Raw genomic sequence first — 24,723 nt, 5'->3', positions numbered from 1 at the left:
CCCAGGCCCCATTTCCCTCTCCGTCCCCTCCACTTCCCTGTGCAGCAGCAGCATTTCCCTCCCACCCTTCCCAGTGCAGCAGCAGCATTTCCCGGCCTTCCCTGTGCAGAAGCAGCATTCCCCCCACACACTTCCCTGTGCAGCAGCAGCATTTCCCACCCTTCCCTGTGCAGCAGCAGCATTTCCTGGCCTTCCCTGTGCAGAAGCAGCATTTCCCCCCCCCCCCACTTCCCTATGCTGCAGTAGCATTTCTTAGTCTTCCCTGTACAGAAGCAGCATTCCCACCACCCCACCCCCACACTTCCCTGTGCAGCAACAGCATTTCCCAGCCTTCCCTGTGCAGCAGCAGCATTTCCCGGCCTTCCCTGTGCAGCAGCAGCATTTCCCGCCGCTCCCTTCCCAGCCGCCGCGTTTAAATTCAGATTAAAGCACTGCACCGCGCTACCGCTGGCTTCAGCGTCTTCTATCCACTGCGGCCAGCCCTAGCGGAAACAGGAAGTAGTCAGAGAGGGCGGGCCACAGTGGACAGAAGACGGCGAGGCCAGCAGTAGCGCGGTGCAGCGCTTTTCTCAGAATTTAAATGCGGGTGAGCCGGCGAGAAGGAGGAGGCTTTAAAGTAGCTGGTTTTGGTGGTGAGTGAGGGTGGGAGGGGGGAGTTGCTGGCTGTGCTGTGACTCTCTGTGTTCAGCGGCCACTGAGGTTGGCAATCGGGGGGGGGGGGGGCGAGGACGCAGCTCAGGAGACAGGGAAGATGTTGGCGGGCGGCGGCGGGGGCCTCCTTCTGCAGGCGCTCGTGTCTTAGGGGTCCGGCTCATCCCGGCAGAGAGAGAGCTTGCAGCAGCAGTTGGTGAGTGAGGGCGGGAGGAGGGGAGTGGCCAGAATGTTCCCTGCCGCTGGGTTCTAAAATGGAACACGGCCACGGATCACACACCACAGCGGCAGGGAATACGCTGTTTTAACAGCGCACGCGCCGGTAACCTTTTATTATATAGGATGAATATATTTTTAAAAAACACTGGTCCCAGTACAGACGCTGCTTCTTAGAGACATGGAAACCCGAAGCCCATGGATGCCAGGGGTAAAATCCAGAAGCAGCTCAGCTTGCACAGATTAGAAAATCAGATTATTCGCTTCAGCCAGGCTCCTCTCTGCTTCCCGTTGCAGATGCCAGTGGCTATGTGGGAAGCCCTGGGCTCTGCGCATTCCACAGACAGCGCTATGCCAGTGACATGATACTGGATCTCCTAGGTGCTGGGCCTGGGGAGTGCGGGCTGATAGAAGCCTTCTCATGGAATTGCGCTGACAAAAATAGCATTTGGAGGCAAAGTAAACAAGACTTCACTCCAGTGAAACATCTGACTAAAGAGAGCTTGTTAGGTAACACTGGAGGAATCCCTTCAAAGAGGGCGGCTGCAGGTGAATCTCAAGTTTAAAAGCACAGCAGTTCAGCCGGGTGGAGTGTTGCACTGCAATGTACATAGCTCCGGGGCTGTTCAAGCCAATTGGTATATACAAATTAACCAGGCTCTTAAATCACAGATATGCATTAGATGCTTTACATGCAAAAATGGCTTAGTCATGCATATGCATTGTGATATCCTGACAATCTGATTGGCTGGGGGGGGGGTCCTAAGGACTGGGTTAAGAAGCACTGACCTAGGGCGGTTTCTCAATTTCTTCAAGCCAAGTACCCCCTAAGTCTAACAAATATCAACTGAGTACCCCTGCCCAAGCTCCGCCTCTAACCTCCCAAGCTCCACCCCTGACCCCACCCCCATAATAATAGTACTAATTGTAATGCAATTTCTTCCATTCATTTTTCATATACACACAATATAATCTTATTAATACATAAGGGTAACCACAAAATTAAAACAACCCCCTCCCCCACAAAGCACACTACACAGAGAAAATGTTAATTATCATTTATATTCTATAAACTATATTTGAGGTTTTTTTTTCCCATAAAGATGACTTTAAAATATGCAATGTCACCTCAGCAACAACTATAGAAAACTAGACAAATATAGTGCAAAATATAGACAGCAGATATCAGTTTTCAGAACTGACACATTCCAAACACTAAATTGAAAATAAAAACATTTTCCTACCTTTGTTGTCTGGTTGCACTTCCTTTTGACTGTGCATCCAATATTTCTTTCTTTCTGCCTCCTGCATACTTCCTCTCCTCTGGACCTCATTCCCTTCCCCAACCAACATCTCTCTCTCTTTCACTCCATGAGTCCAACTTTTCTTCCTCTCTCATCCCCCGGATCATGTGCAGTATTTTTTCACCACTGCCCACCAGCCCCATTCCCATTTCTCCTTCAATCACCCCTCTCCAGCACCATGCCACATATCTTCCTCCATCACTATGTCCAACATTCCTCCACCTTGCATCCCCTTCATATGTCCCTCTGTTCCCTCTCCACCACCATATCAAACATTCTCCCTCTCATCCTTCTCTTCCCCATGCATCTCTACCTCAATCCTTTCTCTCTCTATGCCCCAAAATTTTCCTCTTTCTTCCCTTCTCCTTGTGCGCCATCTCGTTCCCTCTCACTCACACACTCATGCCCAATAATTCTCCCTATCTATTCCCTCCCTCCTGTGTCCCAAGTTAGTGCCCCCTTCCTCCCTCCCTCCCTTCTGTGTCCCATGTGCATGCCCCCTCCTTTTCTTCTGTGTCCCGAGTTTGTGCCCCCTTCCCTGCCTTCCAGCCTTTGTCCCAAAATCGTGCCCCTCCCATGTCCCACCATGCTCCTTCCCCCCTTTCTCCCTTTGTTCGAGATCATGTCCCCTCTCTCCCTTACTTGCTTGCCCCAGGGTCGCACTCGTTTCTTTCAGGACCGTCCAGCTGAGCTGCTCCTTTCTGCTTTCAGCAGCACTTGTTGCAGGGATGCGGGCAGTGGCTCTTACAGGGCAGGAAGGGAGGGGGTTCTGACATCGGAGAGAAGGCAAGAGCCACTGCCTGCACCCCTGCCACTGAAGGAAGGAAGGAGCAGCCCACCTGGAAGGAGGTAACTAGGATCCCCCACTGACCCGGAAGGCTTCCCTCTAATGTCAGCTCTGACAGAGGGGATGCAGGCAGGAAGGAGGGCATGGGATCCCCGGCGGTGGCAGTGGCCATTAAGGAGGAAGGGGGAGAGGGGACGGGAGACCCGTGCATTGCCACGTACCCCCAACAAGCGGTTTGCATACCATGTGTTGAGAAACTCTGACCAAGGGCATCAAGTCCACTTAAATGGCAGAAGTAGGGAGAGAATAATGTTCCAGCAGCACTATAGAAGAGACCGTCCCTGCTCAGAAGAGCTTAGAATCCTAGTCAAGAAGACAAGCTGGACAAGAAGGTGCATCAAAACACAGTGCTCATGTGGGGGAATAACAGAGGGAACGATAAGACAGATATTGGTGCTTAGCAGGTGGGTTGGAGTTTGGAATTGAAAGCAACTTCAAAGAAGTCTGGATTTGAAGACTGACAGAGACGGAGCCTGACTATAGTCAGGATTCTGGAATGTTATTGTTCTTTGAGCCACAAGAGAGGGTAGGTGCCGCAGATGGAATGAGAAACAGATAAAGGTTAGGCTTGCCCGAAATCTCCCTCTTGGAAATGGGTAGCTTGGCATCTCTGGTGCCGCCCTTTGAGTGGGCTTCAGGGCTGCTGCTTGTGTCAGCTCCCTCCTCTGCAGGGCAACAGCTCAATAACAGCTTTGCACGGAACGGGAGAGGGTGCGTATCAGGTTTCCCTGCGGGATACAGGGTGTATGTGAAACAGGACACCCTGGCTGCCTGTGTGCACACGTGAACAGGCCGTGGGAGGCGGGTGCTTTGTGGAGCTGGTGCACATGGAGCACTCCAGTGGAATTTCCTTGATGCTTAAAGAACAGAAAAACAAGCTGCCTCGGTCCTTATCCTCATCTGAAAACACATTTTGCAGGTGGTCAGGGGTTCTGCTTTGCACGTGCTGGCCAGTCGTCTATGTTTTGCATCCTTGTCGCAATAAGTCATTCCACTGCTGTGGTGCATAGTCTGGAAAACTATATACCACAGTGGGGTCTTGACAGCTTCTGCAAATATCAACTAGCTTTGCTTTGGATTTAAGTGATGGGGGAAAACCCTTTTTGTGTCAGGGTGTTTTTTCTTGCAACAACATATCAGGCTCGGACAGATCCTTCTTGCAGCTGTAATGTACAGTACTCGCCACAAATTCACGATTCAGAGTTCACGGCCTCAGTCATTCGCGGAATTTATTTTTTTTTAAATTCCTCCTGCTGCTTTCGATCCACGCACACACCATCACCTCATCCTGTCGATTATTATTAGCGCGGCTGCTGCGAGGGAGATTGAGGAGGGGGGAGAGAGAGGAGATCGGTGCCTGCCCGCCGACGGCAACCAATGGCAGCAGCTGCTCAGCTGAGAACGATGCGCCGCACGGTGGCAACGAGAAGCCAAAAAGAGAGCGGGGAGGTGGGCCCTAAAAGAAATTAGGCATTTGTGTACCGCATCCATTTTTCGCGGTTTTTCACAATTCGCGGTCACTCCTGGAACGTAACCCCTGCTAATTTCGGGGGGAGTACTGTAATATGATTGTAGGAGTTTGGGGGTCTAACGGTGTCAGGGATGTTTACTGGGCTGAGAGAGACATGGACAAAAGGTGGTACAGCACTGGATTTAAAAACTGGTGCCCAAAGGAATGGGTGAAGGCAGTGGCATATTAAAGGGGGAAGGGCCGCCCCGGGCACTGTCTTGCCCCACCATGCCATCCCTGCCCCCACCCCGTACCTCTATAGATCTTCTCCAGTGGGAAACCAAACACTTACGCGAGCGGCATGCTGGAGAAGCCACTTACGCTGGCAAAGATTTACAGAGGTGCGGGTGGGGGAAGGGAAAGCATGAGTGTGGAGTGGGGGGGGGCAGGAACGAGTGGGGGGGGGAGAAGAGGGCATGGATGGGGGTTGCCTCCTACCCTTGCTACGCCCCTCTCCCACCTTTCTTCAAAAATAGGAAGGCATGAATTCTTAAAGGAAATGATCATTCTCAATAAATAGCACCTTTTAGCTTGATCTGTTAATGACATGCATCCCTCGTCAGGATTTCTTAGAAGTGCAAAACAAGTATTTTAAGCTGAAGTGCTGAACGCTTGTTTCACATGCTCTTGCTTTTAGGGATCCTGTAAATCAGTGGTTCCCAACCCTGTCCTGGAGGACCACCAGGCCAATCGGGTTTTCAGGCTAGCCCTAATGAATATGCATGAGAGAGATTTGCATATAATGGAAGTGACAGGCATGCAAATCTACTCCATGCATATTCATTAGGGCTAGCCTGAAAACCCGATTGCCTGGTGGACCTCTAGGACAGGGTTAGGAACCACTGCTCTAAATACCAGTAAACCCCTGTTGCCTCTTTTGAGGGGGGGGGGGGCATTCCAGGCATCCACTTCCCCCCATGTCTGTGGAAAACTATTTCCTGAGGTTGCCTTTCACTTTCCTTCGCTGTAACTTCTTGCCATATTCTCTAGTTCTAGAGCAGGGGTGGGCAAATCTCGGTCCTCGTTAGCTGCAACCCAGCTAGGCTTTCAGGATTTTCCCAATGAATATGCGTGAGGTTGTTTGCATGCAATGGAGGCAGAGCATGCAGATAAATCTCGTGCACATTCACTGAGGAAAACCTGCCTGGGTTGCATGCAGCCCTCGAGTTTGATTTTGTTCAGTAGTGCTGCCCGATTCGCCAATTTGAATCGATTCATGTCGATGAATCGATTCGTTATCCGAGGGAATCGGACTCACCGATTTAGCAAACCCCACCCTGGTGAAACCTCTGAGGCCTCCTAAAACAGCAGCGGCGGCAGCGCTCTGAACAGGCTGATCCGCGGCTTTCCCTCTGGCTGATGCTATCCTTAGGCACTGCCTACCCCTTCCCCCACCCTGTACAGAAGCATGATGGCGGCAGGGCTTGTGAGTGCTGGCCTACTTCCCATAATAAGCACTGTAGCCCAAAGGTAGCATTCTGTGCTGGAGTGGAGCCCCTGAGGGCTGTAAGAGATGATAGTGGTAAACCAAGCAGTCCAGGGCAGGTTTTTGGAAAAAAAAGCAGGAAACTGGTACAGGCCTAGATCTAGTACAAGGGTGGGCAACTCCGGTCCTCAAGAGCCGGAATCCAGTCAGGTTTTCAGGATTTCCCCCAATGAATATGCATGAAATTTGCATGCACTGCTTTCAATGCATATTCATTGGGGAAATCCTGAAAACCTGGCTGGATTTCGGCCCATCCCTGGTCTAGTATATAACATGCGCTGTTAAGGATAACTATGGCTAATTGTAACCTGTAAACTCTATCATACTCTTTTACGAACCCATAGTGCAAGTTTTAGCTCATAGAATTCCAGAGGATGTGGTAAGAGCTGATAGTGTAGCTGGTTTTAAGAAAGGTTTGGACAAGTTGCTGGAGGAAAAGTCCATAGGCTGTTATTGAGAAAGACACAGGGGAAGCCACTGCTTGCCCTGGATTGGTAGCATGGAATGTTGCTACTCTTTGAGATTCTAGAATCTTGTTACTCTCTGGGATTCCGGAATCTTGCTAGTCTTTGGGATTCTGTATGGAATGTTGCTACTCTTTGGGATTCTAGAATCTTGTTACTCTCTGGGATTCCGGAATCTTGCTAGTCTTTGGGATTCTGTATGGAATGTTGCTACTCTTTGGGATTCTAGAATCTTGTTACTCTCTGGGATTCCGGAATCTTGCTAGTCTTTGGGATTCTGTATGGAATGTTGCTACTCTTTGGGATTCTAGAATCTTGTTACTCTCTGGGATTCCGGAATCTTGCTAGTCTTTGGGATTCTGTATGGAATGTTGCTACTCTTTGGGATTCTAGAATCTTGTTACTCTCTGGGATTCCGGAATCTTGCTAGTCTTTGGGATTCTGTATGGAATGTTGCTACTCTTTGGGATTCTAGAATCTTGTTACTCTCTGGGATTCCGGAATCTTGCTAATCTTTGGGATTCTGTATGGAATGTTGCTACTCTTTGGGATTCTAGAATCTTGTTACTCTCTGGGATTCCGGAATCTTGCTATTCTTTGGGATTCTGTATGGAATGTTGCTACTCCTTGGGTTTTGGCCAGGTACTAGGGACCTGGATTGGCCACCGTGAGAACAGGCTACTGGGCTTGATGGACCTTTGGTCTGACCCAGTAAGGCTGTTCTTATGTTCTTATGAACATCAGAGCAGTTACCGGTGATGCCAGCACTAAAACCCGTGCTATGGGTTCATAATAGAGGGACCATATCTGTTGGTATTTGACCCCTAGTTTGTATCAAGTTAGGATACAACCTTGTCTTGTAAACATGTACACTTCTCCCTCCGTATTCGCGAATTCCGTATCTACAGATTCGCTTATTTGCGGTTTTAAACCAAAAAATTCATTTTCATTTTTCAGGCTAATTTAAGCCCTGAAAGCCCCCCCTTAAGCCTTACCTGGTGGTCTAACGGGTTTTAGGGGCAGGAGCGATCTTCCCACGCTCCTGCCCCGTGCAGATCGCTCACAGGAAACGGCTCGAGAGACTGCGGGAGCTCAAGGCAGCCATTTCCTGTGAGCGATCTGCACGGGGCAGGAGCGTGGGTAGATCGCTCCTGCCTGAAAACCCGCTAGACCCCCAGGTGAGTCTTAAGGGGGGGTCTTTCAGGGCTTAAAATAGCCAGGGGAAGCGGGGGTTAGGGGCAGAACTGACCCAAATATTATTCATGGATTTTTAATATTCGCGGACTGGCTCTGCCCCTAACCACCGCGAATATAGAGGGGGAAGTGTACTGTAATTATGCCAAATTGTGACCTGTTAACCATATAATATATATGTTTAACCGGAGCTCTTTGGGGACAGAAAATGAATGACTGAAATAAATATAATGAAATGATAAATGGGAGGTTTCAGGAAACATTTATTACAATAAACCCCTGGTGTTATGCAAAAGTGGCCACATACATCACAACTGTCATAAGAACATAAGCAATGCCTCTGCTGGGTCAGACCTGAGGTCCATCGTGCCCAGCAGTCCGCTCACGCGGCGGCCCAAAAGGTCCAGGACCTGTGCAGTAATCTGCTATCTATACCCCTCTATCCCCTTTCCCACCAGGAAATTGTCCAATCCTTTCTTGAACCCCAGTACCGTACTCTGCCCTATTACGTCCTCTGGAAGCGCATTCCAGGTGTCCACCACACGTTGGGTAAAGAAGAACTTCATAGCATTTATTTTAAAGATTCCACAACCGCTGTTTACCGTATCAACTATTTCAAATCTGAGCCAGATAAAGCTGAAATCAGAAATGCCAACGTGCCATGCTCGGTGTAGCATTTGCTGTCTATCCAAATTAGATTTGTCAGTTGGTTTTCATGAAAGCCACAAGACCTCTACACAGCACTGTAGATGTTAACTGACAGGGTAACTAAGGATCTCATAATTTAAGCTTAATATGCAAGAGGTTAAGTACCCTCAGGTTTGGACAGTATGGGGTTCATAATCGAAACGTAAACATGTCTAAAAACCCGCCCAAGTCGGCACTTGGACGATCTATGACAGGTTAACAGATTACGGAATCCCAAACAGTAGCAACATTCTAGAATCCCAAAGAGTAGAAACATTCCATACAGAATCCCAAAGAATAGGAAGATTCTGGAATCCCAGAGAGTAACAAGATTCCAGAATCTCAGAGTAGCAACATTCCAAACAGAATCCCAAAGAATAGCAAGATTCCGGAATCCCAAACAGTAGCAACATTCTAGAATCCCAGAGAGTAGAAACATTCCATACAGAATCCCAAAGAATAGCAAGATTCTGGAATCCCAGAGAGTAACAAGATTCCAGAATCTCAGAGTAGCAACATTCCAAACAGAATCCCAAAGAATAGCAAGATTCTGGAATCCCAAACAGTAGCAACATTCTAGAATCCCAGAGAGTAGAAACATTCGATACAGAATCCCAAAGAATAGCAAGATTCCGGAATCCCAAAAAGTAGCAACATTCTAGAATCCCAAAGAGTAGAAACATTCCATACAGAATCCCAAAGAATAGCAAGATTCTGGAATCCCAAACAGTAGCAACATTCTAGAATCCCAAACAGTAGCAACATTCCATACAGAATCCCAAATAATAGGAAGATTCTGGAATCCCAGAGAGTAACAAGATTCCGGAATCCCAAACAGTAGCAACATTCTAGAATCCCAGAGAGTAGCAACATTCCATACAGAATCCCAAAGAATAGCAAGATTCTGGAATCCCAGAGAGTAACAAGATTCCAGAATCTCAGAGTAGCAACATTCCAAACAGAATCCCAAACAGTAGCAACATTCTAGAATCCCAGAGAGTAGAAACATTCCATACAGAATCCCAAAGAATAGCAAGATTCCGGAATCCCAAACAGTAGCAACATTCTAGAATCCCAAACAGTAGCAACATTCCATACAGAATCCCAAATAATAGGAAGATTCTGGAATCCCAGAGAGTAACAAGATTCCGGAATCCCAAACAGTAGCAACATTCTAGAATCCCAGAGAGTAGCAACATTCCATGCTACCGATCCAGGGCAAGCAGAGGCTTCCCCCATGTCTTAATAACAGACTATGGACTTTCCTTCCCATATCATACCTAACACATATTATCATGCACTGTTATATATTATCTTGCCCTGCCACACATTGTCAATCACTGTCATTGTTGACACTTCCACACTTTGCCAGACATTCCACGCTATACCACACCTATCATATATTATCATTCACGGCTATGAATTGTCTGTCATTGCCTTACCATGCTTCATACTGTCAAACTCTATTAATTACCGCAATGGCATACCAAACTTATAACACACCACCCACGGTCTTGTCCTGTCATATCCTATTAAGTAATGCCATGCTTTTGATTATGTATTGTCCTATCATGCCATAACCTAAAATGTAGTCATGCTGTACATTACTAAACCCAGTTATGCTTTAACTTGTAACCCGTTCTGAGCTCTTCTGGGAGGACGGCATATAAAAGCCAAGCAAACTGAATAAATTAATTTGATTTGGGGGGGGGGGTTGTTTTGGATGCTTTTAAAACCAGTAGCTAATATTTGCCTCTTAGTACTCTTACAGCAGTTTAGGGGAGGCAGGAGGTATTCTCATCCTGGGAAGGGGTAAAACGTGGACCTTACGGATCTAAAACCGCACGTCCTTAAAAATCTGAGGTCCGCACCACTTGCTGTGACAGACCTCTATGACCAGTGGTTCCCAACCCTGTCCTGGAGGACCACCAGGTCAGTCGGGTTTTGGGGATAGCCCTAATGAATATGCACGAGAGAGATTTGCATATAATGGAGGTGACAGGCATGCAAATCTGCTCCATGCATATTCATTAGGTCTATCCCCAAAACCCGACTGGCCTGGTGGTCCTCCAGGACAGGGTTGGGAACCACTGCTCTATGACAGTAGTCCAGTGGTCCCCAACCCTGTCCCGGAGGACCACCAGGCCAGCCGAGTTTTCAGGTTAGTTTTTGCATGAGAGAGATTTGATATAATGGAGGTGTTAGATATGCAAATATACTCCATGCATATTTATTAGGGCTAGCCTGAAAACCCGACAGGCCTGGTGGTCCTTCAGGGTTGGGGACCACTGCTCTATGACAATTTAGCTCTGACGGATCCTAATGCTTTTCCCTCCCCTTTAACCCTTTCAGGACCAAGGGACATATTTGTCCCATAACTTTAAAATCCTATCAATTTTGATTGGGATAGTCTACAGTTCTAAATTTGATATGTACGGATTCCATATGATACTGCCTTTATGTAAACAAACTGGTTCCGACATTCATTCATTAGCGTCGTTGCCAGATTGACGAGAAGATTCACTTGCCACACTGTCCATAAGCCAGAAGTGTGATTTTTTTAAAAAAAAATAATGATATTTCACAAAAAAAATCAATTTTTTGGCATCTGCAAGCCCTTTTTACCATAAAAATGTCGTCAAAACCACAAAAATTGGCCTACGATCCTTATGGTCCTGAAAGGGTTAAGCTGAGACTAGCCAGCAAAACTTTTGCCCTGAGGTCTGTGCCACTTTTAGTTTCAGCTTAGGGAGGGAAAAGCATTAGGATCCGTCAGAGCTAAACTGTCATCGAGGTCTGTCAGAGCCAGAGACCAGAAGATTTTTAAGAATGTGCAGTTCAGATCCGCGAGGTCCGTAAGGACCGTGTTTTACCCCTTCCCCCACCCCCATCCATGTGCCTGATCTCCATTAGCTTTGGCCGTGCAAGTTCTGCTTCCGATTGCAAATGCTTCTCCCATTTGCACGGGTCATTCGGGTTGATCCCGAGCCCACGCAGGGAGCGCGTGCAGGGTGCCTGGGGAGGCCGGAGGCGGCCGCGTGCTTGCCGGGGGCGGGGCTTGCCCGGGGTAGGCGTGGTCCGACTGTCTTTGGGGAACGTGAGGGACGTGTGTTTTCATGCAAACTCCCCAAAAGGACTTGCTAGGACCTAAAATAGTCACATTGTTTTAGTAACTAAACCCTGGAAAATGCTATAATTGCAATGATGTGGACCCAACACCCTACTTTGTGATATAAAAGCAGTAGAAATCGACAATGGACAGAAACCTCAAAATGCTGGGTTTTCTCCCTACTTGTAGGTTATATAGTTGGGTGCAGAAACCTGCTTTTTGCATTTTTTTTTAAATAAAAGCAAAAACGCTAGAATTCAGTTACATCTTTTCCCCAGAGGCAGGGAAATGATATTTTCGTTTGCATCATCTCTAGGGGTCAAGGTGGGGGCAGCACTTGAAGTATTATTAGAAAAAGATCAACCCCAAAACTAAACCAAAGAAAAATGTAGCGTCTATCATTAGTTAGTCTAGGGCAGGGGTCTCAAAGTCCCTCCAGTCGGGTTTTCAGGATTTCCCCAATGAATATGCATGAGATCTATGTGCATGCACTGCTTTCAATGCATATTCATTGGGGAAATCCTGAAAACCCGACTGGATTGCGGACCTCAGGGAGGGACTTTGAGATCCCTGGGTTACCATATGGCTCCAGAAAAAGGACATTGAATGCAATAGAAATAAAACCCGGATGTCTCAATCCATCCTCCTTTTTTCTGGAGCCATATGTTAACCCTAAGAAACAAGAACTTATGCTACAGTCCAGGGATCTCAAAGTCCCTCTTTGAGGGCCGCAATCCAGTCGGGTTTTCAGGATTTCCCCAAAGAATATGCATTGAAAGCAGTGCATGCACATAGATCTCATGCATAGTCATTGGGGAAATCCTGCAAACCCGACTGGATTGCGGCCCTCAAGGAGGGACTTTGAGATCCCTGGTCTAGGGTGTTGCACTTTTTTTCGGGACATTTAGAATAAGAATTAGTCCTTAAAAACGGCTCTGGGTAAAACCAGGATTTGCAAATCCTGGGTTTTCCCAAGTTCCATCTCACGAGCCAAGTGAGTCGCCCGGGCTCAGAAGCAGCATCAGAAACGATCAAACAATCAAATTCGTGGCACTTTCTTTCCGGCGGCCGTGGGATCTCCGCGGGCCCCGCCCCCTCGGGCGAGAGCCACGCCTACGGCCCCGCCTCCCCGCGGACGTCACAGAAGCCAGGCTGCCTTTTGCCGGCCGGGGACCGGGAGCCGGATCAGTGCGAAGCGGGAAGCCCAGAGCGGTGCGTGGAGCCGCCGGATTCTCCAAGAGCCCCCCCGCTTTCCGCCCCGCAGCCATGCCCATGGAGCTGACTCAGAACCGCATCCAGAAGATCTGGCTCCCCAGGGACGATCGCCCCGCTCTGCCCCGCACCTGTGAGTAAGGACCGCCGCGCTTCTCCCCCCCCCCCCCGAGCATTCGCATCGCGCCCGAATTCTCGCCCGTAGGTGCCCCTCGGGGGCATCATTCCTGTGTAGGGGGTGTTTAGGCGCAACCTAGCTGCTTCCTTCTGGCTTAAGTCTTTTCTAAAGGGGGGGGGGAGGCTGCTCATCCTTTTCCAAAAGCCGGGTTTGCTTCAGAATGGGTGCCCGAGCTGCTCATGGCACCCAAAATCTCGCCCATAGGTGCCCCTCGGGGGCATCATTCCTGTGTAGGGGGTGTTTAGGCACGACCTAGCTGCTTCCTTCTGGCTTAAGTCTTTTCTAAAGGGGGGGGGCTGCTCATCCTTTTCCAAAAGCCGGGATCGCTTCAGAATGGGTGCCCGAGCTGCTCATGGCACCCAAAATCTTGCCCGTAGGTGCCCCTCGGGAGCATCATTCCTGTGTAAGGGGTGTTTAGGCGCAACCTAGCTGCTTCCTTCTGGCTTAAGTCTTTTCTAAAGGGGGGGGGGAGGCTGCTCATCCTTTTCCAAAAGCCGGGTTTGCTTCAGAATGGGTGCCCGAGCTGCTCATGGCACCCAAAATCTCGCCCATAGGTGCCCCTCGGGGGCATCATTCCTGTGTAGGGGGTGTTTAGGCACGACCTAGCTGCTTCCTTCTGGCTTAAGTCTTTTCTAAAGGGGGGGGGGCTGCTCATCCTTTTCCAAAAGCCGGGATCGCTTCAGAATGGGTGCCCGAGCTGCTCATGGCACCCAAAATCTTGCCCGTAGGTGCCCCTCGGGAGCATCATTCCTGTGTAAGGGGTGTTTAGGTGCGATCTAGCTGCTTCCTTCTGGCTTAAGTCCTTTCTAAAGGGGGGAGGCTGCTCATCCTTTTCCAAAAGCCGGGTTTGCTTCAGAATGGGTGCCCGAGCTGCTCATGGCACCCAAAATCTCGCCCATAGGTGCCCCTCGGGGGCATCATTCCTGTGTAGGGGGTGTTTAGGCACGACCTAGCTGCTTCCTTCTGGCTTAAGTCTTTTTTAAAGGGGGGGGGAGGCTGCTCATCCTTTTCCAAAAGCCGGGATCGCTTCAGAATGGGTGCCCGAGCTGCTCATGGCACCCAAAATCTTGCCCGTAGGTGCCCCTCAGGGGCATCATTCCTGTGTAGGGGGTGTTTAGGCGCGACCTAGCTGCTTCCTTCTGGCTTAAGTCCTTTCTAAAGGGGGGAGGCTGCTCATCCTTTTCCAAAAGCCGGGTTTGCTTCAGAATGGGTGCCCGAGCTGCTCATGGCACCCAAAATCTCGCCCGTAGGTGCCCCTCGGGGGCATCATTCCTGTGTAGGGGGTGTTTAGGCGCGACCTAGCTGCTTCCTTCTGGCTTAAGTCTTTTCTAAAGGGGGGGGGAGGCTGCTCATCCTTTTCCAAAAGCCGGGTTTGCTTCAGAATGGGTGCCCGAGCTGCTCATGGCACCCAAAATCTCGCCCATAGGTGCCCCTCGGGGGCATCATTCCTGTGTAGGGGGTGTTTAGGCGCAACCTAGCTGCTTCCTTCTGGCTTAAGTCTTTTCTAAAGGGGGGGGGGAGGCTGCTCATCCTTTTCCAAAAGCCGGGATCACTTCAGAATGGGTGCCCGAGCTGCTCGTCTCACCCGAAATCTCACCCATAGGTGCCCCTCGGGGGCATCATTCCTGTGTAGGGGGTGTTTAGGCACGACCTAGCTGCTTCCTTCTGGCTTAAGTCTTTTTTAAAGGGGGGGGGAGGCTGCTCATCCTTTTCCAAAAGCCGGGATCGCTTCAGAATGGGTGCCCGAGCTGCTCGTCTCACCCGAAATCCTGCCCATAGGTGCCCCTCAGGGGCATCATTCCTGTGTAGGGGGTGTTTAGGCGCGACCTAGCTGCTTCCTTCTGGCTTAAGTCCTTTCTAAAGAGGGGAAGCTGCTCCCATCCCTCTTGGCTGCTCATCCTTTTCCTTGTGCCTTGCCCCCCATCCGGGATCGCTTCAGTAAAGGTGCCTTTGATATTCGAGGGTATATGGAACCGGCGTCACACGGAGGCTCACGTGCACATTGTCGGCACACGCTTTCATTTGCGGTCCCTTTCCGGGTTGTATTTTGTGATTGCTCGGCAGGGTCACGCCTGTTGGCTCAGTGATGATGCAAAAGGCTCCCCAGCTGGGAAGGGGTGAGGGGGGCACATTCGTCAGTCTCGTACCTTTCCGTTTCTTCAGTCTAAAGTCAACATTTTCAGACCATAAAAGCTAGGAGAGACTTCTGTAATCTCTGGATCTCTGCCTCTAGTTTACAGTAACTGCAGTGGAGTTGAGGCTGGCATCTTTTATTGATCTGGGCATAAAGGACGAGTTGACCGCGCAGATATATGCATGCATGTGTGAATTTGTGTGGCAGTGGGTGCTTTCTTGCAATGAAAAAAATGATATTCCACATATCCAACAATGCTAAGTGGTTTACAAATTATTCCGGGACTCAAGCGGTTTTCCCTAACTGTCCCAGCGGGCTCCCACTCTATCTAATGTACCAGGGGCAATAGGGTTTAAGTGACTTGCCCAGGGTCACAAGGAGCGGTGCAGGATTTGAACCCACAACCTGAGGGTGCGAGGCTGTTGCTCTAACCACTGCACCACACACTCCCACTTTTTTTTTCATCACATTTGTATCATTTCATTTTGCTTTTATTAATAAGGCTTCTGAGTTTCCAATTTCAAGATTTTTATTAGGATTTCCCAGGTCAGCATTTGCTCCTGGTCTTCTTCCAGATATGGGTTAGAGCTGCAGTTTTTAGCTGGCCTTTGCCCGGAATATTAGTATTTACTTACTGATAAAAAAAAAAAAAAAATAGGCTGAAAGGTGTCCTTTTTCTATATTTGGTAGAAGTGGGGTAGGTGGCAAACTCTGGTCCTTTATAGCTGTGTGGTTATTATTTTGGGGGTGTGCCAGATTTCTTTCTGCAAAACAGCTGATTTGTCATTTGGCTCCAGAAGTGGCGCTGGCAGTGTTGCCAAGGCAGCCCTGACACGGGCGGATGCTGCAGCCTGACCACAGAATACCAAGAAGGTTCTAGGGCGCATGGAGACGGTTGTTGCCATAGCAACGACAAGGAATGGCAAGGCTGGAAGACGGAGGCCTGGAGTAGCGGTTCCCTCTTTCAGTCCATTGCCCTCCTCTCAGGGGATCTGCAGGAGCAGGATTTCTCTCTGGGGAGGGGAGGGGAGGGGGGGGGAACATACAGATAAGGTTTGAGGTTTAAAATGCAGAAGACCTTTAATAGCTTACGATCTAGGGAGAGAGATTCCAGATATGGTTCCTCGTAGCTCTCTGCATCTCTGAAACTTGCATGCAGGGGGGGGTCTGTCTCTGGGATGGTGGCTGTCGTTGCCACCTAAAGACGGAGAATTTGGTTTAAGCAGCAGATCCAAATGAAGTATCGGCACGAATGGTTCTTCTTCATCTGGAAATTTAAGGGTCTGATGTCCTTCCTGGTACCTCCTTTTTTTAAAAAATAAATGTGTTGCCAATCCATTCTTGTTTTGGCATCCAAGATCTTTTTATTCCAGGCCCCCCCCCTATCATGTGACTGGAAAGCACAAATGTCTGCTCTCCTGACTCGGGCAATAGCTGGTGATATTACATCAGACATCTCGCTCCCGTTCCATCCCCCTTTTCCTGTGCTGTGATCGGAATAATTTTAGCATACTCCTTAAGGTACCTATTTGTCATCTCATGCCTGAAAGATCAGATGATGCCAGTCTTTGCAGCGGGCCATGAAGCTGCCGCCGTCTTGCACGTCTCTCGCTTGCATGCGCCTGCCAAATGGGAGGGAGGGGCTGCTGCTGCTTGGTCCAAACCCAGTGGTGCTTTTTTTTTAAAAAAAAATTTTTTTTTTTTTTTTACTAACATCACATTTGTACCATTTCATTATGCTTTTATTAATAAGGCTTCTGAGTTCCCGATTTCAAGATTAGGATTTCCAAGGTCAGCATTTGCTCCCGGCCTGTCTCCCACTAGTTTCTCCCGCTGTCCCAGCGGTGAACTCTGGTTTTATTGAGGTGTTAGGGCTCCTTTTACTAAGCTGCGCTAGACGCTAACACCACCATTGAGCTGGCGTTAGTTTTTACGTGTAGCGCGCACTAAAAACGCTAGCGCACCTTAGTAAAAGGAGCCCTATAATCTTTTTACTTGATTTTTTAAAAAAAAATTTCCTGCCTTCGATCGTTAGAGGGTTCTACTTTTCCACCCAGATTAACTTTGCCGTCCGATTTTGCTTGAAATACCGTAAGTAGGCAGCAAAACCGAAGACTGATACCTGAACGCTAAAATAAGCCAATTTTCTAAGGGACATTTGTATTCTCATTTCAGCTTCTCGCACTCTTCCCTCCAGTAAGAAGAAAAATTCTTTTTTTTTTTTTTTTAAATCTTTATTGATTGTCAAACTTTGACAGTGCAATACAATTAATTGAACATAAAACGCACTATTAACTACACAAGTAATCCATGAAACAATCATTTTCTCCCACCCTCCTCCCAATTATTAATACAATAAGACATATGATGTGATTACAATATTATAATTAAGTAATTTAAATACTCAAAATACATTTCCCACCCTGGATGTGTAAGTAAATCTAAGACAAGGAGAGATACATGACCATTATTATGAGGTAACAAATGCAATCAATGGGCTCCACACTTTATTAAATGAACTACTAAACCTGGTTCATAGACAACCCCGCGAAAGACAAAGGCGCGCGCCGACAACTGAGCGCAAGATGGAGGCACGCGCCGAAGAAAATTACAGTTTTTAGGGGCTCCAACGGGGGGTTTTGTTGGGGAGCCCCCCCAGTTTACTTAATAGAGATCGCGCCGGCGTTGTGGGGGGGTTTGGGGGGTTGTAACCCTCCACATTTTACTGTAAACTTAACTTTTTCCCTACAAACAGGGAAAAAGTGAAGTTTTCAGTAAAATGTGGGGGGTTACAACCCCCCAAATCCCCCACAATGCCCCCACAACGCGGCGCGATCTCTATTAAGTAAAGTGGGGGGGGTTCCCCCCCATGGCCACCCGTCGGAGCCCTAAAAACAGTAATTTTCTGTGGCACGCGCCTCCACGCTGCACTCAATTGTCTGCGCGCGCCTTTGTCCCGGCGCGCTTTTGAACTGACACCACTAAACCCCAAACCTTCCGCATTCATTCTCTCATATTTATATGTGGTACACACGTTTGCCCACCAAAATGCGTAATTTATTCTGCAGTTACGTGTGACCATTTGGACAACTCTTCCCGTCATGATCAAGAAAAGACGGCTTTTATATTTGTCCCAAGTAGGCTTAACGTGTAGTAACGTACCGCAAATTATGGCTTCTCGCACTCTTCCCTCCAGGAAGAAGAAAAATCCTTTTGAAAGAGAAACCCGCATATGGATTAGAGCGCTTATTTAATCAGACCGATACGATTAATTCTAACATGCGAAAGCAGCGATGGTGTTAGAACGCTGAAATCGGGTCGTGGGCAGCTCTGTGGGGTTTCTCCGTCTTTTTGGGGTTCGGTTTCATCACATTAGGAGAGATTTGATACTACTGTATTTATAATCCTGGCAGGATTTAACACATCATCTCTGCTGTACTGAACCCGTTGTCGTCTCCACTACTGCTATAAGCAAAAATTTAAAGCCCCTTTTCTAAAGGTGCGCTAGTGGTTTTAGCACGCGCTAAAAATGCCCGCGCTAGCCGCTACCGCCTCCTTTTAAGCAGGTGGTAATTTTTCGGCTAGCAGGCGCTAATCTTGTGCGTGCACTAAAAATGCTAGTGTACCTTTGTAAAAGGAGCTCTTATTAGTAGTATGACATATATGCCATATAGCATAAATACTTCAAAAAAGATTTAGTGGAAGTTCTGCTTCACGCAGCGAGTGGTGGTCACCTGGAATGCTCTCCCAGAGGAGGTTATTGCGCAATCCACCGTTCCTTACGAGAGGCATAGAGGGATATGGGTGACTAAAATGATGCCAGGTGTACACCTGGCAGGGCCTCCGCGTGTGCGGATCGCCAGACTTGATGGACCGAAGGTCTGATCCGGAGATGGCGCTTCTTATGTTCTTATGAATAGCAAGATTCCGGAATCCCAAAGAGTAGCAACATTCCAGAGCTGAGATTGTGACACGGACAAGAGGACATGGACTGAAGCTAAGGGGGGGACAAGTCCAGGACAAATATCAGGAAGTTCTGCTTCACGCAACGAGTGGTAGACACTTGGAATGCTCTCCCAGAGGAGGTTATTGCGCAATCCACCGTTCCTTACGAGAGGCATAGAGGGCTATGGGGGACTAAAATGACGCCAGGTGTACACCTGGCTGGGCCTCCGCGTGTGCGGATCGCCGGACTTGATGGACCGAAGGTCTGATCCGGAGATGGCGGTTCTTATGTTCTTTTTTTTTTATATATAAATCTTTATTGATTTTTAAACTTTGACAATGCAATGCAATTATCTGAACATAAATATTTCATAAAACGCATTATTAAACATTCAATTTATACTTAGAACAATCATTTTCTCCCCCTTACCAAATTACTACAATAAGACAAATTATGTAATTATAATATTATTTTAATAAACAAAATATCTTTCTCTCCCCCCTCCCCTGTATGTGTAAGGAATTCTACCAACCTCAAAAAAATAAATAAATAAATAAATACATAACAATTATTATGATGTTACAAATATAGTCAATGGACGCCATACTCTATTAAATGTACTGATAAACCCCAAACACTCTGCATTCATTTTTTCCTATTTGTCCTTATATTCTTATGGCACTAGAAAAGGTTCAAAGAAGAGCAACCAAGATGGTGCAGGGAATGGATCACCTCTCGGATGAGGAAAGGCTAAAACGGTTAGGGCTCTTCAGCTTGGAAAAGAGACAGCTGCGGGGAGATAGGATTGAAGTTTACAAAATCCTAAGTGGAGTAGAACGGGTACAAGTGGATCGATTTTTCGCTCCGTCAGAAGTGACAAAGACTAGGGGACACTCGATGAAGTTACAGGGAAATACTTTTAAAACCAATAGGAGGAAATATTTTTTTCACTCGGAGAATAGTTAAGCTCTGGAACGCGTTGCCAGAGGTTGTGGTAGGAGCGGTTAATGTAACTGGTTTTAAAACAGGTTTGGACAAATTCCTGGAGGAAAAGTCCATAGTCTGTTATTGAGAAAACATGGGGGAAGCCACTGCTTACCCTGGATTAGTAGCATGGAATGTTGCTACTCTTTGGGATTCTAGAATCTCGTTACTCTTTGCGATTCCGGAATCTTGCTATTCTTTGGGATTCTGTATGGAATGTTGCTACTCTTTGGGATTCTAGAATCTCGTTACTCTTTGCGATTCCGGAATCTTGCTATTCTTTGGGATTCTGTATGAAATGTTGCTACTCTTTGGGATTCTAGAATCTCGTTACTCTTTGCGATTCCGGAATCTTGCTATTCTTTGGGATTCTGTATGGAATGTTGCTACTCTTTGGGATTCTAGAATCTCGTTACTCTTTGCGATTCCGGAATCTTGCTATTCTTTGGGATTCTGTATGGAATGTTGCTACTCTTTGGGATTCTAGAATCTCGTTACTCTTTGCGATTCCGGAATCTTGCTATTCTTTGGGATTCTGTATGGAATGTTGCTACTCTTTGGGATTCTAGAATCTCGTTACTCTTTGCGATTCCGGAATCTTGCTATTCTTTGGGATTCTGTATGGAATGTTGCTACTCTTTGGGATTCTAGAATCTCGTTACTCTTTGCGATTCCGGAATCTTGCTATTCTTTGGGATTCTAGAATCTCGTTACTCTTTGCGATTCCGGAATCTTGCTATTCTTTGGGATTCTGTATGGAATGTTGCTACTCTTTAGGATTCTAGAATCTTGTTTCTCTTTGGGATTCCAGAATCTTGCTAATTCTTTGAGATTCTGTATGGAATGTTGCTACTCTTTGGGATTCTAGAATCTCGTTACTCTTTGCGATTCCGGAATCTTGCTATTCTTTGGGATTCTGTATGGAATGCCGCCACTATTTGGGGTTTTGCCAGGTACTTGTGACCTGGATTGGCCTCCACGAAGACGGGATACTGGGCTCGATTGACCATTGGTTTGACCCAGTAAGGCTATTGTTATGTTCTTATCTAAAATACAAGCAGTCCCTTCTCCATGCACTTATAATCTAATATACCAGGAGAGGGGTGAAGAATATATTTAGAAAAGAGACTTTTAAAGTAGGTTGTTGCCCTAGCCAGAAGACTTGCACCATATAACTAAAAAAAAAAAAGTTTGAGAAAAAAAGAGGAGATCTGAGAGTAAGACCAGAAGGTAACATTCAAATATTTGTGCTGCATCAGATAGACCTTTCAGAGACACCTTATAATGCATGTAGCAGAGTTCTGGTTGTGTGTGCTAATGCTGCAATTTATCCATTTTTTTCTCCTGCTGTTCTTTTGCTTTGAATTTACGATTAATTGAGTCTCCGGTGCTCTGGTCCTCCAGTGCATGCCTTTGTTTGCTGCAGTACAAGTAGTGTCAGGATTCTTTTTTTTTTATATTCAAATGCTTTTTTATTATTTCAAGTATAATAGACAAGAACAAGAAAGAGCATCAATCAGAAGTAACAGTACAAACATTTCCCCCCTCCCCCCACCCCTCCCCTTCACAGGAGTCCAAAGCCATGCCAAAAGTTGAGAGATAACCTTAAAGGTTCAAAAGTCTACTGCGAGCGCGTGGTGTAAGGTCCTGCCAAAAGTATTCCCAAGTCTGACAAAATCTACGACCCGGGCCATGCTCCAAGTCACCCACCAGTCTCCGCTCCAGCGTGGCATGAATTATCATCAGGGATCTCCATTGTGCATAGGTCGGAGGATCAGGCGAAAGCCAGTTAATAAGGATAGTTTTCTTCCCCAGTAAAAGCACTCTGGTGATAAAAGCTGACATTCCCCTGGGTTTGGGCGTGGCTATGTTATAAAAACCAAATAGCGCTCTCAGTTGTGGGAGCCAACGCCTCCCCCAAAGCAACGTAACATAGCGTCCCAGGTGACTCCAGAACTGTTGAATTTTGGGGCATGCCCAAAACATATGGCTCAAAGAAGCGTGAGCATGGCTGCATTTCGGGCAAGAATGAGATGTCGTAATTCCCATCCGGGCAGCACGTTCCGGTGGAATATAAAGTCTCAGAACAATCTTCAATTGCATTTCCCAGTGGGTTATGTTAGGAGACACCCTTTGAATGTTCTTCAATACCCGCTGTAGCTGCTGGGCTGTTAATGTACACTGCAGGTCCACGGCCCACGCCATCGCCAAAATGTCCAGATTGGTGCCCGAATGACAGTCCCGGATCCCCACCACGTGAAACCGCAGTGGAATCCGCTGTTGGGCTGAGAGACTAAAGAGTTCGGAAAGTGCATCCCTGCTGTCTTCTGTGAGAGCGGTCACTGGTAGATTCTTTTTTTTTAAAATTCTTTATTCATTTTTAAAATTGCATCAAGTGTTATATATATTCAATCACATTAACAATAAATACATCATTTAGAAGCTATCATTGGTACATTACGTAAACTCTTATCCCTCCCCCCTCCCACCCCTCCCTTCCATATATTCCATTATCATATAAAATATGTAATAATAAAATATCCCCCTCCCTACACCATTAAACTGATAAAATTTAAGGGAAATAATTTTAACTAATCCATACAATATTTTGGTAATGGTTTCTACACATCCTGAAATTTCCTGAAATATCCCCGTTGTAATGCAATAAATCTTTCCATTTTATAGATATGACATAAAGAGTTCCACCAAAAGTTATAATTTAATCTCCTCCAATCCTTCCAATTATATGTAATTTGCTGAATGGCAATACCAGTCATTATAAGTAATAATTTATTGTTGTTCGCAGAAATCTGACTTTTTGCTCTCATTTCCATACCAAATATCACAGTATCATAGGATAATCCACTGGGTTATCTAATAAATTATTAAGTTGGTCCCAAATTGATTTCCAAAAATTCATAATAAATGGGCAATGAAACAATGATCTAAAGTTCCTGCTTCTAGATGGCAGTGCCAACATTTATTATCCAACATTTATTATCCAAAGTACAAAACATCCGAGCTAACCTCGACCTCAACACCAAACCCACTCCTACTCAGCTCCAACCAACTCCATATACCCCCTCTTCCGCCACTCTCTCACAATTTCATTTAGCCACTCATGCGGAGGTCCTCGAAACCCTGAGAGAACTCAAACCCTCCAACACCATCCTCGACCCCTGCCCGTCCAGCCTCCTGCTGTCTGCCGGAGACGCCATGGCAGAATCCATCCTCCCCATCATTAACACCTCTCTAACTACTGGAACTGTCCCCCTCAGCTGGAAATCAGCTATTATCAAGCCCACCCTCAAAAAACCCTCCCTTGATCCCAATGAACCTAGCAACTATCGCCCAGTCTCCAACCTCCCAATTGTCTCCAAACTCCTTGAACGAATTGTGCTCCACCGCCTACACCCCTTCATTGAAGAACAAGCTGCCCTATCCCCAGCCCAATCCGGCTTCCGTAAGGGCCACAGCACAGAATCAGTACTCCTTGATATCATCGATGACAGCTGGTCAATACTCGACAAAGGCAATGACGCCCTACTAGTCCTACTTGACCTTAGCGCTGCCTTCGACACAGTTGACCACCAACTACTCACATCTAGGCTCCACGACCTCGGAATCAAAGACACAGCCCTCCAATGGATCACCTCCTTCCTTCACCAAAGGACCCAAACTGTCCTACTAGGGACACATAAATCTAACCCTAAGCCTATCAAATATGGCGTTCCTCAAGGCGCCCTTCTATCCCCCCTCCTATTCAACCTCTACATCAAACCCGTCATCGATATAGCGCAAAAATATAAAATCAAAATCCACTCTTATGCAGATGACATCCAGCTGCTCCTCCCCTTAGGCGAAAACCGGCCCTCCCAAATTGCTAACCTCGAACTCTGCCTCACTGAAATGAAATCTTGGATGTCAAACAACAAGCTTCAACTTAACGCCTCCAAAACCGAACTCCTATGGATCAGAAACAAAAACACCAAATACATACGACCTACACTAACATGGGATTCCACTCTACTAACGGCAGCAGATCAAGTTCGCAGCCTGGGAGTAACCCTAGACGGACACCTATCCCTATCTAACCACATATCCCAAGTAGTCTCCACCTCCTTCTACTACCTTCGCCAACTGAAAAGGATCAAACCCTACATCTCCACACCAGACCTCGCCCAACTCCTATACGCATATGTCCTCTCCAGAATGGATTATTGCAACTCCCTATTTAATGGACTAACCAAGAATAATATCAAACGCCTCCAACGGGTTCAAAATGCAGCCATCCGCCTCCTACACAACCTCAACTACCACGATTCCATCTCCTCGGCACTCCATGCCGAACACTGGCTCCCAATTAGCCAACGCTGTACTTTCAAAGCCCTGGCAATTGCTCACAAGAGAATCTACTCCACCACCCCCTCCTACATAAAATCCAAGCTTCCCATCTACAACCCCACTCGCACTCTCCGCTCAAAGTCTGAGATACGCCTATGCACCCCCCCCCGGAAGATCACTGCTCACAGAAACTGCCCACAAACGATCCTACAGCCACTTCATTCCACGCCTCTGGAACCAACTCCCCCCCCAACTTAGACAACAGAACTCATTATTAACATTCCGTAAATCGGTAAAGACCCTCCTCTTCAACTAAAGATCTCCTCTGCCTTCTCCCCCCCTTCCCGAAACTCCAGTATGATCCTCTCTTACTCTATCCACTAACAAATTGTACCTAAATGCTTATAACTCTCCTTAAACTAAGCTACTGTTTCCCCCTTCTCTCTTTCTGCTTACT

At 47.2% G+C, this 24,723-nt stretch overlaps 1 protein-coding gene across 4 annotated transcripts in view; it reads left to right on the top strand.

Annotated features, from left to right (window-relative positions):
• PFKFB3 (6-phosphofructo-2-kinase/fructose-2,6-biphosphatase 3) overlaps positions 1 to 24,723 on the top strand; it is an 89,296-nt gene that overhangs the window by 29,774 nt on the left and 34,799 nt on the right. For 2 of the 4 annotated variants that reach the window (XM_033957980.1, XM_033957981.1), the window contains exon 1: positions 12,654 to 12,813. The exons of 1 other annotated variant lie outside the window; for it this stretch is intronic. In XM_033957980.1, the coding sequence (XP_033813871.1) occupies positions 12,735 to 12,813 (79 nt within the window). In that variant the 5' untranslated portion in view covers positions 12,654 to 12,734. Of the gene's footprint in view, positions 1 to 12,653; positions 12,818 to 24,723 lie in introns of those variants that run through there. One more of the 4 variants, XM_033957983.1, reaches the window with a different exon arrangement.

This window comes from Geotrypetes seraphini, chromosome 9 (assembly GCF_902459505.1).
Source record: "Geotrypetes seraphini chromosome 9, aGeoSer1.1, whole genome shotgun sequence".
NCBI classification, from domain to species: domain Eukaryota; kingdom Metazoa; phylum Chordata; class Amphibia; order Gymnophiona; family Dermophiidae; genus Geotrypetes; species Geotrypetes seraphini.
Note: the sequence above shows the minus strand (reverse complement) of the source record. Positions and strands in the feature narration are given on the sequence as shown.